The following is a 17,585-nucleotide window of genomic DNA, read 5'->3' on the forward strand; positions in this document are numbered from 1 at the left end:
ACCGTACTTAAAGAAAGGCAAACAGAAACGATACAAGAACTGGAACATGGCAGGAATTCCCAAGAATTTGTAAGAATGAAGTTTGTGTTTTGTTTTAACAGGTTACAGTTCAGTGTGCAGTAAGTTAAGTGCTTAAAGTAAATACTGTCAGTAACATTGTAAAATGAGACCAGCTTAAGATAACTGGTTAAACGGGAGCTTTAACCAAATGTAGAGTAAATATTGTATTAAGCTTTATTCTTGTGCCAGTGATCTCATTACTTAAACTATCAATTATTATTAATAAAGCACTAGTTATTCACATATTTACACATTTAAGTATTTTAAGCACTTCCTGTCGAGCACACATGGATACAGTCAGAAGAAATGTGGGTTCATGCAGACCAGGGGAATAAACCACTGATGACCTAACCTACCTCCTGAGCCACACACAGCTGCTGCAAATGGCTTTTTAATGTAGGAAAAACCTTGAGAGTATTCCATAGAGAACCAGTCACTTTCTGTTCTGTAGCAGGCTGATAATAATCTAATATGGACTGAATTTACACTTTACAGCCAGTTTTTATCATCACTTATGTTATTTGGTTGGTATCCACTGCTCCTACAAATGTGTGACTGAGCTAACAAAGTCTAATGCAGGATGTCAATGTTTCCACACATGGACATAAATACTTTCTAAAGCCACATAAAACTTTGATTTACGGGTTTGTTGAGGACTTTTGCTGGTTAATGCTAATCTGGCTGTGACACTTGTTTTTCCAGGAAGCGCTCCTGTGCTGGAGAAGAAGCGCAAAAGAAAACCCACTCAGAAGATCCTGGAATACTGCCTAGAGGCCGAGGCATCAACGGGCCTCAAGAAGAAGGTACACCATGGATGTTTATTGAGTGTACATTTATTTGCTTGGTGTAATGTATTTATACTGTAAGGTGCCAGCTTATAAGATAGAGCTGCACATTTTATTTAGCACAAAAAATCCATTTACCTTCATAAAAGCATTACATCAGATTAGATTTTACTGAGTTTTTAATTATAATTAAAAAGAAAATCTTAGTTTCCTCCTATAGTATCAGTAGTACAGTGCCATGAAAAAGTATTTAGTCCCTCCCCGATTTTGTAGTTTTTTGCACATTTGTCATACTTAAATGTTTCAGATCATCAAACAGATTTTAATATTAGACAAAGATTGACATCTGTCAGTCTGGAAAGAGTTACAGAGATATTTCCAAGGCTTTGGGACTCTGGCAAACCACAGTGAAAGCCACAGATGAAGGAAACTTGGAACAGTGATGAACCTTCCCGGAGGTGGTCTACCAAGACACTAATGACTCCCCAAGGATGTCACAAAAGAACCTGGAACATCATCTAAGGCACTGTGGGCCTCACTTGGCTCAGTTAAGGTCAAAGTTCTTATGCAAATATAAGAAAGAGACTGGGTAAAAATGGCATCAATGGGAGAGTTCAAGAGAAACAGAAAACCACTGCTGACCGAACAGAACACAAAAGCTTATGACACATTTACCAGAAAAAAAATCTTGATGATCTCCAAAATTTTGGTAATGGGAAAATATTCTGTGGACTGACGAGACAAAAGCGGAACCTTTTGGAAGGTTGAGTCCCGTTACCTCTGGTGGAAAAGTAACACAGCATTTCACAAAAAGAACATCATACCAGCAGTCAAACATGGTGGTGGTAGTGTCATAGTCTGGAGCTTCTTTGCTGCTTCAGGACATGGATGACTTGCTGTAGTTGATGGACCCATGAATTCTGCTCGCTGCCATTAAACCCTGAGGGAGAATATCCAGCCATCAGTTCATGCCCTGAAGGTTAAAAGCACTCTGATTATACAGGAGGATGATCCAAAACATGGCAGCAAGAAGTCCTCTGAATGGCCAAAAAAGAAATAAAATGAAGGTTTTGGAGTACCTGAGTCAAAGCTCAGACTTTAATCCGGTTGAGATTCTTTGGCATGACCTGAAACAGGCCGTTCATGGAATTGGAATTAAAATAATTAAAATTCTGCAAAGAAGAGTGGACCAAAACTCATCCACAGTGATCTGAAAGACTGATTGATAGTTATCACAAAGTACTTTACAAAGTAGTTATTGCTGCCAAGAGTGGCACAACCACTTGTTAGGGGTTATTACTTTTTCACACAGGGCTAGGTAGGTAGGTTTGGATAACTTTTTCTCCTTAATAAAAGAAATAATCATTTAAAAACTGTAACTCCATGACTCCAAGACAAAATTAGTGGTCAAAGCTCTCATTATGATATCCAGGGTCAGATTTAGTCACTCCTGCACCAGCAAGACATTTTTTTTACTGCAAGCTGTGATGCAAATAAGCATAAGGAAAATTTTCAAAAATTCACAAGTTGGAGTGGAAAGTTCCTTGGGTGATCTACTAACACTAACACTTTGTGTATGAACACTAATTCATACACAAAGATGCAGTAAGTTCATTGCAATAATTATCTGCAAAGAGCAGCATGGATTAGTGACTTAGAAACAAGCGCACCCGATGAGGGAGTGCAAGGGAGCGTTTGATGTCCTAACAAAAACGAATTGGTGTAAGTGAGCATTTTTCAGGAGTTTCTCTCTGAAAACAGTTAAGATAAATGAGAGGAGGCTGAAGGAGACTCAGAATGCTTTACTATAACCGTAAACGCATTTGTTAGAAATTGATGGGGACTGTGTGAGGTCCTGAGGCCTGAATCTCGGTTTGGAGTATAGGATTTTTCTGCAAACTGTTCAGGTCAGCTGTAGCACAGATTTCAGGTTTACAGGGTGGAATAGTTTGGAATAGTTTCTCCTCTGGATGAATCCAGCCTCCACCTGAGCTGTGAGAGCTATCTCTGATGATCCAAGGTGGAGAGAGTTGTAAGCAGCATGTAAGAACTGATGATCTGATGGTCAGACAGATGACTTTATCTTCCTAAATTCAGTCTGATGTTTGGTCATGGTTGATGTTCAGTTATGGTCAAATAATAGAAACTTGCCACTGTGTTGAAAAAACCTTAAAAAACACCAATGTGCATGTAGGCAAATGCATGACTGATGCAGTGTGCTACTTAAATAAATAGCCCTGCACCACAGGCATTAGAAACATCAGAATCCTTTTTCAGTCCAATAAAAACAATGTAGGCGTGTTTGATTGGCCTCCGGTCACAAACATAAGCACCGGTTGAGTGTTTCCAGTCATTCCAGCGTTTAAGAGATGATGGAGGGTTAATCCTCCCACACGTGTTTAGTTAAGATGTTTAGTTAAGAGCATCTAAACACGCATTATGTTAAGAGCTTCTTAAAGTCTGGGGCTTTCAAATAATGAAGTGTATTTAATTTTGTGTAAGCTTTGCTTTGAGTTATAAATAACAAAACATAAGTATAAATAACACAAGTAAAGGATTTATGAATCGTTTACTGTGGAAATGAAGCTGAGACTACGAGAGAATCAGATTATTTCAGATTATTGTGTAGTTAAAAAAAAACAGATACACTATTTTGACTATAAAATTGTTTAATTCTTTGATGGTGCCTTTAAAGATTAAAAGAGAAGAGAAAAAATGTTATTAATGGAATTTATTTTTTAAAAATTGTATTAATTTCTAAGAAAAAATATGATTTTATTTTAAACATCACTCACTTTACATTCAATCTCAGCTAATATAGAAGAGAGTCAGAAGTCAGTGACCTTCAAAAACAAAATAAAACTTTGACAGTGTGTAGTTCCTCCTTGATCCTCTGTGTTCTGAAGAAGTATCACTCCTAAGAATGTCATAAGAATTGATATCGTGTAGATGAGCGCCCACAGTCTCCCCAGCCAGAGGTGCGTGGAGCCTCTACTTGAGGTTGCAGATTAGTTTCTCCCAGAGCTCTCTCATGGTCTTGTTCACAAGTGAGACAAGACGGAGATGGAGATCAAGAGATGGGCTGGTGCATAAAACCAGTTTTCTGTGGTGAAGCAAGAGCATGAAGATTAAGATCACAGATACAAGTGTCGAAAAGGGTCTGAAGAGAGGCTGGGCTCATCTTTAGAGACAGGACTCAATCACTCAGGAGGGGCTCAGGGTGTCAGCTGTTGATTCCTACACATCGAAATGAGCCAGTTGAGTTGGATCAGCCATGTGACTATGATGCCTCCAGGACATCTCCTAGATTAAGTGTTTTGGGCTTGTCCTACACGCTGGAGGGATTATGTCTCTCCACTGGCTTGGGATCTGAGTGTCCCCTGAGAAGAGCTGGAGGAGGTGTGGGCATTTCATCTCAGACTGATGCCCTCTCCAACCTGGCTGGAATAAACGATGGATGGATGGGCATGGATGGAGTATTCTAGCCTTAAAATGCTTTTGAGAATTGCAGATAAGAGCTACAAACAAAGGGAAAAGAAACACTTGAGCTAGACTTTTTTTCTTTGATAGACTAAAACAATGTTGGTTTAACTGCAGTCATTTTTGACAGTGTTCCTCTTTGTTCCAGGTCAAAACACTGAAGACTAATCCACCTCCAACTCCTCAATCTGGTCAGTCAGTTTTCGTAAAGCCTTCTAAATTACACTGTAGTGTGCAGTATCTCATCCAGGACTACTTTTATTTAACAGTAGGTAGCAGGCCTATATCTGATAGAGGCTGGCTTATAGAGACATGCTTGATCAGAGGATTTTTACTCATCTGCCATAGATAGTTTTTTAGACCTGCCACTTTTTCTTCTTCTCTTCCACTTGCCCAGTTTTCAGCTCTTTGGGAATCACCTTATTAGTGTAAAAATTTAATTTTATGTCTGTGAAGGTGTTATCTTTGGTATTTTCCATAGTTTTAATTAAATAAATGAGAACAAATGGTGTTTTTGGGGACAGACCGCTAGTAACAAAGTGTCCAAAGATACAATTTAGAATTAGTGCTTTACTAAATTGTCTGTTATATGTCGACACGACACACATCATCCCTTGAGTTTTGTATATTTATGCTTGAATGACTCATAGGTCAGTGTTAGTGTTGGCTTAGAAAACAAACAAACAAAACATGAGTGAAAAAGCAGCAGATTTAGAAAGGAGAAAATATAATAAGTAATTAAATGTTGTAAATGACATAAAATAATCATTGTGTACATGTTAAATCTATAAAGTGTAATTACATTATTTGTTCAGTGGGTTTCAAACATTTTATGACACAGAAGAAGAAGTTAACATAAAAAAAACTTCCAAGTCACCAGATTTTCTTTTTTCCTTTTAAATTAAATTTAGGAAAGCAGCCAACTAAAATACGTTCTAAGGAGTCCAGATGAATTTACAGTCAAGCATATTTAATCTGCACAGTTAATGTAATTTAATATGATGCTAAGAGGAAGTCCTTGTTATGTGTTGAAAATCTTGAAAAGCTAGTTTTTCTGTCTCACTGTTTCAAATATGGCTTTCTTCCACACAGACTGCTCAGCACCACCTTTAAAATCAAAGAGTAAGCCACTTCCAGCATCAGAGTCCACACCGGCGACGACCTCTGACCTCTGTACACCCACACCTTTGGTTCAGACCAGCACTCCTGCACCTTCTGCTCCAGAGCAGTCTTCGCCAGAACCCGGACAGGAGGAGACGGCACCAGCTGATGTTGACGCCCCTCAATCAGATGACGGTAAAGCCGAGGACATCAAAAAGGACGGAGCAGAGTCAGAGGTTGGTCAGCTTTACTTTTTTTTTTTTACGTACAGTAATAGTTAAAATTGTTGCTATGCAACAGCAAAGTCCTGCTTTGTCTCCTCAGGGTGAACCATCCAGCCTGGACAACAGTTTCTCCTCCATGAAGGACGACTTGTCACTGTGTGACGACTCACTTTTACCCACGAGGAAGATCATAGGGGATCGAGGAGGCCCGGCTTCCATGAAGGAGAACATATGTCAGGTGAGGTTTCAGCAGTTTAGTGACAAAAAGATCCTTAGAGATGTGTCCAGAAGCTCCATAAGGAAGGTTTCATTTTAGCAGTGATAGATTAGAACGCTACTTGAGTCTTTACAAGAAGCTCTACAGCCACTTCTCTGCTGCTAGGGTGAAACCTGTATTCAAACATTTTATCACAGCTTCGGTTCATTACTCTATGGTTGGATCCAAACAACAGTTGGCAGACATTAGATGTTTTCCTCTAAAAACTCTGAAGCCTTCATATCCACCTCGCAAACCATGCATACATAAGACGTAAAGTTCCCTCTCTCTGAGTCATCCTAGTTATGCTATAATCTCTGCTCAGGTGTGTGAGAAGACCGGGGAGCTGCTGCTCTGTGAGGGTCAGTGTTGTGGCGCTTTCCACCTGCCCTGCATATCTCTAGCCGAAGCACCGAAGGGGAAGTTTGTCTGTCCAGAGTGCAAATCAGGTAAAAACTTAACAGCTGTTCCCTGATGTCAGTAGAGCCTATAATTTAATTATTTTCCAAATGTAAAAATCACTACAAGGTCACTCTGTAAAGTCTAAAGAGGTTCTAGCATAAGAAATATCCAAGTGTTTGGATATTTCTTCATTCCCCATGTTGCCTAAATCCACAACGGGTCACCACAGCAGGCGGACTTTTATTTTTTATTTTTTGTGTCTTCTCCCGGGATCAAACTGGGAATCTATGTAAACCACTACACAAAGACCACTACGCAAATTTATTTATTGTTATTATTTATTTATTATTTTTAGTTTTCAAATTTTTTTTATGTTTGATTTAAATTTTATTTCTGTTTGGAAGACTTTTTAGTCTGTTTTGACAATCATTAAAGAATTTTTTTTTTTAATTTTAATGCCTGTCATGTTTGCCATTTTATTTATTTTTGTTCATACAATTGAGAAACCTTTAGTCATATGTGCAAAATAATCCAAAAATATGACACTTTTAGTATTGAAATCATGTCTAGCATGGGAAGTTTTGAACAAACAGTTCACGATTAAAAACAGATTTAAAAAGAATTGTTAAAATAATCATAGTTTTATTAGGAATTATAGTACACTGCATTCTGGAGATGAAGCGATTAGAGGGAGAATTGAGGCCACTTAATATCTGCTGTTACCATTTTATTAAATTAATATGAAAATATATATTTTATAGGTGATCATTTAAACCTGTGACTTTTCCTGTGTCCAGGCATCCACACCTGCTTTGTGTGTAAAAAGCGCGGTGAGGATGTGCGGCGCTGCATGATCCCTGTGTGTGGGAAGTTTTATCACGGCGAGTGCATCGCCAACTACGCCCCGACCGTACCGGTGAACAGAGGTTTCCGCTGTTCCATCCACGTTTGCCTCACCTGCTTCATCGCTAATCCCAACAGCTCCAACATCTCTAAAGGTAATCAGAGGACGCTCAGACCGCACCTTCGCTGTAATCACCCGTCTTTCGCTGTTGCATTTACTCTCCTGTTTATGTCTGCAGGTCGGCTGGTACGCTGCGTGCGCTGCCCGGTTGCCTATCATGCTACAGACCTTTGCATGGCAGCGGGCAGTGTTGTACTATCCAACAACAGCATTGTCTGTCCCAACCATTTCACCCCCCGCCGCGGCGTCAAGAATCACGAACACGTGAACGTCAGCTGGTGCTTCGTCTGCACTGAAGGTACAGATCCTAAAGGAAACTCCAGACCAGACTAAACTGGTTTTGTTGCTGAGCTGTTTTCTTTACCTCAGATTTATATTTTATTTCACCTTATGGTTATGAGTTACAGTCAGGTGGAAAATAAAGTACAGGTAAGGTTTTATATATCAATATATATTTAAAAAATCATCTGGTTCTCACAAGGTATTTTACAAACGTGGCATATGTCACTGTCATTATTTATTTAACAAAAACTGAACCAAAATGCAGAATTAGTGGATGAAAAACTTAAGAACACCTTTTATTGTTTTCACAACAATTAAGACTTTTGTTTAATTCACCATCATCGTTGTTTCAAAGGCTAGAGCTGAAGACCAAATTTTGAAAGCTAGACTTTCAAACTATTTCAACTTTGGTCCAAAAACATGCAAAATCCACTGGAGATCCAGTCGCAACAGGCAGAAAAACGTTTAGTGAAATGCAGTTTTAATAAATTTAAAAACATGGAGAAAATTGAAGTAAAATACAGGGTGGGCCATTTATATGGATACACCGTAATAAAATGGGAATGGTTGGTGATATTAAAGTCCTGTTTGTGGCACATTAGTATATGTGAGGGGGCAAACTCCTCAAGATGGGTGGTGACCATGGTGGCCATTTAGAAGTCGGCCATCTTGGATACAACTTTTGTTTTTTCAATAGGAAGAGGGCCATGTGACACATCAAACTTATTGGTAATGTCACAAGAAAAACAATGGTGTGCTTGGTTTCAACGTAAACTACCACAAACAGGACTATCACCAACCATTCCCATTTTATTACGGTGTATCCATATAAATGGCCCACCCTGTAGACATAAAGCACCTAGAAATGGTTAGGCCATAGACTAATTTGGACATAATCAAAGACGGACTAGCCCCCGAGGCTCTTGGGAGCTCGCACTTTTTTAAGAATGGAAGTTTCCAGTTTTGGTCTGCTCTGGCAGGTGTTCTGGAAAATTTAGTATTTTCCAGTTTCTCCTTGTTTACTATCCCCAGTGGGATAGTAAACAGCCAAGCCAAGGAATGATCTTAGAGAAGCAGTCAAAGGAATTTGCAAAGAAAAGCGTCTGGACTTCTTTGAGTTTCTTGAAGACGTTTCACCTCTCATCCGAGAAGCTTCTTCAGTTCTTAGAGAAGCAGTTGTTACTGCCTATCTGTCTGGGAAGGGTTACAAGTAGATTTCCAAACAATTTAAAGACCATTATTCTACCGTGAGAACGATCATTCATAAGTAGAAACTGAACACAGCTGCCAAAATTCCCAGAAGTGGACATTCCAGCAAATTTACCCCAACGTTAAACTATGCATTGTTTAGCAAAACTGCAAAAAGCCCAAGAGCTGCATGTCAGACTCTCAAGGCCTCACCTGAAGTTCTTGATGGTACAAATTGAAAAAAGGATGAACTAGTATGGCTTGTTTTGAGGGGTTTGTAGGAGAAAGAACATGGCAGCACAGCTCAGATTTTGCATAAGTTGCATCTGAACAAACCACAAGACTACTGGAACAAAGACCTTTGGACAGACGAGACCAAAGAGGAGATGTTTGACTGTAATGCACGGTGCAGAATTTAGCAAAAACCAAACAAGCCAATCAGCTTAAACATCTTATACCAGCTGTCAAGCACGATGGTGGAAACGTGATGATTTGGGCTTGTTTTACAGCAACAGGACCTTAAAGTCATTGAGCCAACCATAAACTCCTCTGTATACATACAGAGTACATATAGGACTAAATGTGAGACCATTTGGGGTCATGCAACAGGAAAATGATCCCAGGCACAGCAGCAAATCTACAACAGGTCCTGCAATGTCATACTCAAAGTCCAAACCTTAACCTGATTTAAATACTGATACTTTAAGAGAGCTGCGCAGCGACTGAACCTCAGTGGACTGAAGCAATGTTATAAAGATAAATGAGCCAAAATTTCTCCACAGTGATGTGAGAGACTGATAAAGTCATATCAAAAACAATTCAAGTTATTGCTACTGAAGGTGCCTATTCAAGCTACTGCATTATGAGTAAACTTTGTTTTTTTTACACACTGGTTCTTCATTTTAATTTGGTTTATGTTAAATTATAATTCAAATAAGCTAGGAAACATTGTCATAAACATAAGTGAATTGAAAAAGGGCATCCAAAAACCAAAACGGTAAGCTAAAAGAGGCTGTAATGGCCTGTGTGAATATTTCAGCAAACTTCACACAGACACTAAAGATGTACAGTATAAATGATTCATTGATGAGAGGTTAATGCAATGCTGTCCCTCCTCCTGTGCTCCAGGGGGCAGCCTGCTCTGCTGTGAGTCCTGTCCTGCTGCATTTCATCGGGAGTGTCTGAACATCGAGATGCCCAAAGGCAGCTGGTACTGCAACGACTGCAAGGCCGGGAAGAAGCCTCGCTATAAAGACATTGTATGGGTCAAAGTCGGACGCTACAGGTCAGCTATGACCCACAGAGTCTTTTAAACCTGAAAAGTCAGACACACGTCACCAAATCCTTTATTTTCACATTTTCTGCTCTATAAGGTGGTGGCCGGCAGAGGTCAGCCATCCCAAAACAATCCCAGAAAACATCCAGAGAATGAGGCACGATGTCGGCGAGTTCCCTGTTCATTTCTTCGGCTCCAACGACTACCTGTGGACCTACCAGGCCAGAGTCTTCCCTTACATGGACGTGGACGCCAACAGCAAGGAAAAGATGGGGAAAGGGGTTGATGCGACCTACAAAAAAGGTAGGCAAAAGTAAAATTTGTCCTTTGATCGGTTTGACATCATGGTTTGTGTTTGCGATCGCTGAATTTTGACGTCCTTCCTCAGCTTTGGAGGAGGCGGCTGTGCGGTTCCGTGAGCTGCAGGCGGAGAAGGAGCTTCGGCAGCTTCAAGAGGACAGGAAGAACGACAGGAAGCCTCCTCCATACAAACACATTAAGGTAAAAGAGGTGCCTTTACTTTGAAATCATGCTGTTGTCCATTAATGCTTTTATACTGCACATTTCTTCTTCTTCTTCAAAAGTTAGGTGACATCAAATTGAGCTCCAGGCTTTGGTCTTTAATTACGTTTGTAATTAAGCTAGACTTTGTTTTAAAGTGAAACATCTCCAGCTGCTGTGACTTACTCACTGTTACTTACTGAAACAAAGGAATTCAAGCTTTTTCATAAATGGTGTCAAGTCATTTGGACACAGAGCATTAGTGTACTTAAACCACAAAGAAACGGTAAAAAGCTTTCTTCATAAGTTGACTTAAAAAATGAGGTTTGATTGTAATGCTCAGTGATGAGTGATGCACACCTTTCTGACTCGTTCAGGTTAATCGACCAATAGGAAAGGTTCAGATCTTCACTGCCGACCTCTCAGAGATCCCCCGCTGTAACTGCAAGAAGACAGATGATAGTCCGTGTGGGATGGACTCCGAGTGTATTAACCGCATGCTGCTCTACGAATGCCATCCACAGGTACCGAAACACCTTCATCACGCTCATGCACAGCTACATATGGACTATGTTGCCAAAAGTATTCACTGATCCAAATCATTGAATTCAGGTGTTCCAGTCACTTCGATGGCCAGAGATGTATCAAATCATACAGACTGCTTCTACAAATATTTGTGAAAAAATTGTTCAAAATTTAATCCAGTTAGTTTGGTTTAGTTGTTTTCTAGAATTTTATTGTACAAGGTGCATGATCCAAGTGTTTTTACTTATTTACTGAAATTTCTACATGTTCAGGATGCTAATAAATGCGTTTAAAAATCAACTATGCTGCCACCAATAGCTGTGCTTGACCAACTGGAGTTTAGTGGGGCTAAGACGTAATCGTTGTATTGCTCCAAATCTTCTAAAGTTGAATCGGGATCTTTAGCGGCTTCCTAGCTGCCTGCCCTGGACTTCGCAGCCAGGTGTCGAGTATCTGACCGAGGCCGCTCCTTTACTTGCAGGTTTGCCCGGCGGCCGAGCGGTGCCTCAACCAGGCGTTCACCAAGCGTCAGTACAGCCAAGTAGAGATCTTTAGGACGCTGTCTCGAGGCTGGGGGCTCCGCTGTGTCCACGACATTAAGAAGGTAACTGCAGTGCTGCTGCTGTTGCTGCTGGAATTCCCATCATAAGCCGGGAGTGAATGATCCATGTTTCCTGTGTGCATTTGTTCTCTCAGGGTCAGTTTGTGAGCGAGTATGTCGGAGAGGTGATCGATGAGGAGGAGTGCAGGTCGAGGATCAGACACGCTCAGGACAACAACATCTGTAACTTCTACATGTTAACTCTTGACAAGGTACGGCTCAGATCCACGTGTGTGTTTTTAGGGTGTTTTCACATTAACCTGTTACGTTCAGTTCACTTGTGCAGGAGTGTACACATTAATCGCAAAACAACCACACCAAGACCCTTTGGAGGAGGGGGTCTCATTCAGTTCCTAACTGATTCGTTTATGGTGTGAAAGTGATCAGACCTCAACCAACTACCAAGTGAACGTTGGAAGTTTAAATTAACATCTTCCGGTAGCCACATATGTTTTGCATTCTGGGATGCAACAGGGTAACTTCAATGTACAAAGGTCTGTATGGGCTGGCAACCAGCTGTAAAATGTAAATTATCGTTTTATCATATCTACCCTAATAACTGCGTGGAAAGAAACCAAACCACAGGAAAACGCTTCAAGTTTACAAACCCATTAACTGATTTGGACCAGAGTAAATGAACTATAACTATGAAAATGCTGTTAACTTCAAGAGTAACCCTATTCAAGACTACAGAATGCACTAACTGAGGTTTTGCAGCTACATGGCCACTTACTAACTTGTCAGTTATTTTTAATGTGTGACAATCATGGTGAGTCAAGTGAATAATGCCCCAGTCACATTGGGTCAGAGCTCAGTTAGTGGCCTCCCCAACTTTGCCTAGCAACCCACCTGTTGCTAGGGAAAATGTGTATTACCCAGTATTGTTGTGATTGCTGCAGGACGACATACTTCTCTACAAACAGTGCAAAGCTGTAGTCAAGTCTACAAATGGCAAGGAGCCATTGCCAACCAGCCGGGGAAGATATATTTTCCTCTATCAGCTGATGGTCATATCACCTTCAGTATGGAGCATGATTCGTTCAGCTTGTTATGCACCTCCATGTGCTTCCAGATGTGAATTACAGCCGCTGGTAGTGTCACTTTTCGTTTTGAGTGAGTGGTTCTGATTGAGGTTTTTCACCTCACAGCTGGAGGCAGGTATATGATTACAGGGATCTCTATGATAATTCACTAAAGGAACACAGAGTTCTGGAAAAAAACCCATCAGCAATCCCTTTGTTTCTCTTTCAAGCTCCTCTGTTCCTGCTTTGGTAAGTTTGTGCTCAGCTGCAACGTGTCATTCAAGAGAAGACTGCAGCAAGTCCGTCTTGCTTCAGGCACAAGTATAGAGGATAAAATGGTCGATATAGTTCTGAGGAGAGATAACAAGTGCATCAACATTAACCGAGGACTTGAGCCTTAACAGGGAACACAGGAGAGTCAGAATAATTTAAAGCAGTCCAAATGATGGTTTAAGAAAAAAGGAATAATAGCAAACTGCCACATGGATAGATTCAATCTAATTAAGATCTAAAATTGTTCACTTACGCAGAACAGCTTTGGAGTAAAGACTCTGAACATGAATGGCTTTCCTACATCTCCTGTTTCCTGCCGTCTCTTTTTTCAATCAATACCTCCTGATAGGTATGAATGCGCTTCTAACAAAATTGTGTGTTTGGTAGTTTTAACCCTGTTACCAGCACTAGATGCTTTCATGGCACTTTGGAAATTTCATGGCCAGGCCTGTGTTTGAGTACCGGTTATAGCTACACCTTCAAATAGAGACCTATACAGTAATTAAGTTTAATTAAATTTCTTGTTGGATGACTTTGTTTTAGGATCGGATCATTGATGCTGGGCCAAAGGGGAACGAGGCACGCTTCATGAACCACAGCTGTCAGCCAAACTGTGAGACGCAGAAGTGGACAGTGAACGGTGACACCCGGGTGGGACTGTTCGCTCTCATCGACATTGCCGCAGGTTCGCCGCCTCTTACAGATATCAAGATAGAAGTTGTTTCTATCTTGTTTGGTGATGCCAGCAAGCCACTCTCACTCATTTGTGTTTATCTTTTCAGGCACAGAGCTCACCTTCAACTACAACCTGGAGTGTTTGGGCAACAGGAAGACGGTGTGTAAATGTGGAGCATCAAACTGCAGCGGCTTCTTAGGCCTCAGGCCAAAGGTCAGAGGAGGGACACGCCACAAAAATTAATAACCACTTGTGTTTGTTTGGGAATAACCTACTCCTCTGCTCTCTGAACCAGAACAACCCCCCGCCTGATGATAAAGATCGCAAGCTGAAGAGGAGAGGTCACGGCAAGAGGAAGAAAAAGGTGGTGTTGACCAAAGAAAGGGAGGACGAGTGTTTCATCTGCGGAGACGGAGGACAGATGGTGTCATGTAAAAAACCTGGATGTCCCAAGGTTTACCATGCAGACTGCCTGAATCTCACCAAGAGGCCTGCAGGTCAGTGACTTTACCCCACCCACCCACCCACACGCACAGCTTCCTGTTGTTTGGTTTGTGATAGTGTAACATCGGAGAACTGATCATGCAGGATAACGCTCCCCATGACTGATTTGTGTTGTAGCTCGACGAAGTAAAGTTAATTTGAAGAGTTTTTTGTACCTTTGACTGGGTTTATTATTGCAGAGCACCATATTTTATACACAGCTGTGTTCAGAAGTTTACATCGACTCATCATGGGCATCGTTAATGACTTTAAAAAACAAGAATTGGGTGCACAAGTTTGAATTTATTTTGGATTTTCTCTAATCCACACAATATCGCCCAGTTTTTATGAAAATAAAATGTGGGATGGTCTCCAAACAGATCTATGCCACCAAATGTTTATTACAGCTGGTGGAAATGTTGTGTTTGTGTGTTTGTTGTAGGTCGGTGGGAATGTCCGTGGCACCAGTGTGACATATGCGGTAAGGAGGCTGCGTCCTTCTGCGAACTGTGCATCAGTTCCTACTGCTGCCAGCACCGTGACGGCCTGCTCTTCATCTCCAAACTGGACGGCAAGCTGTCCTGTAGTGCCCATGACCCCTGCGGGGAGCCGCTAGAAGCCGGGGAGATCCGAGAGTACACACCCGAACCCAGAGCCCTCACCTCAGGGCTGGGCATGGCGGTCATTCCCTCCTCTGCTACTAACACTACCTGCAACGTAAACTCGACTGCCAGGAGGGACTGGGACGTAAGCACCGGTGCCGGCATGTGCGCGTCAGAGTCCTTTCCTGCTTTTTCCATCCCGGTACCTATCACTATTCCCGTCGCAGCTCCTGCAACGTCGCCTCCTCCCAGTAGTTCTGACGCTCCCAGCAGCCCACACGTGTTCGACCTCCCCCACTACTCGCCCATCTCCTCATATGAGGAGGAGAGGGATGTCTTAGAGGAAGACCTGTTGGCTGAAGAAGAAGAAGAGGAGGAGGAGCTGGTGGAAGAGGGTGATGCAGAGAGGCATAAATCAGACACTAGTGAAGACGACAGAGAGACGGTAATGGAGGAGGAGGGGGTCGAATACCTGGAGCTCAAAGATGAAGAAGAGGAGGAGGAGGAGGAGGAGGAAGAAGAAGAAGAGGAGTGACGCACAGAGGATTATAATTTACAGAGTCAACATAGTCACTACAGTGAGGAAGCACATGGAGGTTACTCAGTTACAGTCACTGTTAATGTTCAGTATTCAGTTGGATGTATGGAGGGCTTTTAGGAGAAAACTACATTTAAAAAAATAAACAAATTGTGAGGTTTATAAATAAAAAGTATAATATAATATAATTTATGTATACACTGACACACATCCAACAATTTCGCAGTTTATTTATGCTTGCATTACATGTAGTTTTACCCTGGTAATCACTCCCTACCTCCATCCACACACCTGCTACGAGTGCACAAAAACTATCCGGACCCGGGACGTCAAACATGAGACTTGGAAACACATTTCATCTTCTTTTCTTTTGTTTTCTCACGTGTTTGTTGGAGGTGTATTTCAGGTGTCCTATAAAGCTTTGTGCGGTTAGAGGCAGATGTTTTATGCTAGAAAAGACTAAGAGAGTCACAGCTGGGCTCGGCTTGTGACTTCTACTGAGTTAAATCGGGATTATGTTTACATCCGTGCAGTGTGAGGCCGTGTCAGAAACGCGTTGTATTTGTCTAGAATTAAACTAGCTGAAGTTCTCTGTGTCCTTTTTAAAGCTTTTCTTTCTAATCTGAACACTGTTGAAACACCACAACCAACCAGTGGAGTTAAACTCGCCCTTGTGGTCCAGTTGTCGGGATCTGACTGGACGCACGATGCTGGCAGCACCTGTCACAAAGGCTCGAGTCAACGTACACGCAGGACTCCATAACCTGGAAACATTAATTGTTGATTACAATAAATCCAGTCTCCTCTCCATTTCCAGTTCTTCATGATGACTCACATCAATTAGTTGGTGCTTCAAGATCCAGGACTATCGGTGAAGATATGACAGGCTGCCTGGAGTAGTCTTAACCATGCCAACTTTGTCTTTCCTGGTGTTGTTGGGAAAAACAAAATGCAGTATAATGGAATCAACTGTTTTTTAATAGATGTAGATTTGGTTTGCAGCTACAAATAGACTCTAGATTCGACCATTTCATGCCAAAAAAAAAGATTCACTGTTTGAAAGTTAAAGTGTGAAAGATTTCATGCCATCCTGGGACGTTCAGCTTCACCGTTGTTGGACTGCAGGCTCACGTGGTCCATCACCTAATGGTGTGCAACGCGAAATGAACGCTCAGCCTTGCCCGTGCAGTCGGAAAGCAAAGGTAGCACTCAGTTGGCTCCAGTGTGTGTGCCGTGCTCTGTAGTCATTATTTATTCGCTGTTCTGTGACGCACAAACGGTGACGAGGGAGGGAGAGCGGCGGGGTCGGTGCCCTCCTCCCTCGTTCTTGACCCCCGCACTGCTCGGGGAAACAAAACTCTTTCGCAGGGAGCAAAAACGTTGGAAACGGCGGACTCCTGTCACCACGCTTGCACTTGGGTATGTGTTCTTGCCACGTTTCGCTCCGTCTTCAAGCTAAATATTGTCTGTGTGTTATCTGCCAATGCCTTAGAGTGTATTTCTTTGGAGATATTTTTAAGGAACAATGTCGCCCCTGTGAGAGCCAAGTTTCCCTACTAATGCCTTTTTACAGTTGCCCAACAAGAAATGTCTCATTCCAGTGTAATTATGTTAGATCTCAACCACTGACCTGTCAAAACAACTGCTATATAAATATATAAGAAGACATGAAATAAGCATCTTGTGGCTCGTATCTTTTTTTGTTTGTTTTGAGATTAATAATCATAAATCTGAAGAGAGATCTGTGAGATACTCTGCTTTTTAAAGCCAATAATGTCAATTTTTAAAATAATTACATTATACCACATATTATTTAATTAGAATAAATTGCACAAGTCAAGGGTCCAAATTAGTATGTTTTCACTACTCTAGATATAGATATATAGAAATAGATATTTTTTTAATAGGACATTTAGTGAATTATCACAATTTTCTTTTTTATAATGACAGGACAGTCTGGGCAATAAGTTACCACAACTTTTTCCATTATTTTACACATTTATTTCTTACAATTTATGCCCAAAGAGTCATGGTGACAGATTTCCTTCATTTTTTATGTTTTGGAATTGCACTTATTTTTCTAATACTAAAATATCTCATGGATTAAGTGTGTAGTTAAAACTTATTTATATCAGGAAAAAAGAGAGTTTCACTGGTCCGATCCACTAAAGTGGGCTGTAAGTGGGGGGGGGGCAGACATACCAACCTGAATCAAAAAAGCTTTTTAGTATTCCTCGAATTCACTTCTGTAGACAAAAGTGCAAAGATTTATGCTGATATGCAATCCAATGCCAGAATTGTGCATATACAGTATTTTTGTCAGTCTTTGCCAAATATTACACACAA

The 17,585-nt window shown here is 41.2% G+C and overlaps 1 protein-coding gene across 8 annotated transcripts in view; it reads left to right on the forward strand.

The window, feature by feature from the left end:
* The window catches only part of nsd1b (nuclear receptor binding SET domain protein 1b), a 33,942-nt gene extending 17,026 nt beyond the window's left edge, over nt 1-16,916 (forward strand). For all 8 annotated transcript variants that reach the window (XM_013275155.3, XM_019363692.2, XM_013275156.3 and 5 more), the window contains 17 exons: nt 763-863; nt 4,474-4,516; nt 5,418-5,662; nt 5,751-5,888; nt 6,232-6,355; nt 7,106-7,306; nt 7,391-7,570; nt 9,871-10,027; nt 10,116-10,321; nt 10,407-10,519; nt 10,897-11,043; nt 11,526-11,648; nt 11,741-11,857; nt 13,484-13,625; nt 13,723-13,829; nt 13,912-14,113; nt 14,542-16,916. In XM_013275155.3, the coding sequence (XP_013130609.2) occupies nt 763-863; nt 4,474-4,516; nt 5,418-5,662; nt 5,751-5,888; nt 6,232-6,355; nt 7,106-7,306; nt 7,391-7,570; nt 9,871-10,027; nt 10,116-10,321; nt 10,407-10,519; nt 10,897-11,043; nt 11,526-11,648; nt 11,741-11,857; nt 13,484-13,625; nt 13,723-13,829; nt 13,912-14,113; nt 14,542-15,236 (3,041 nt within the window). In that variant the 3' untranslated portion in view covers nt 15,237-16,916. The remainder of the gene's footprint in view (nt 1-762; nt 864-4,473; nt 4,517-5,417; nt 5,663-5,750; nt 5,889-6,231; nt 6,356-7,105; nt 7,307-7,390; nt 7,571-9,870; nt 10,028-10,115; nt 10,322-10,406; nt 10,520-10,896; nt 11,044-11,525; nt 11,649-11,740; nt 11,858-13,483; nt 13,626-13,722; nt 13,830-13,911; nt 14,114-14,541) is intronic.
* Nucleotides 16,917-17,585: the final 669 nt, after the last annotated feature.

This window comes from Oreochromis niloticus, linkage group LG10, assembly GCF_001858045.2.
Source record: "Oreochromis niloticus isolate F11D_XX linkage group LG10, O_niloticus_UMD_NMBU, whole genome shotgun sequence".
NCBI lineage: Eukaryota > Metazoa > Chordata > Actinopteri > Cichliformes > Cichlidae > Oreochromis > Oreochromis niloticus.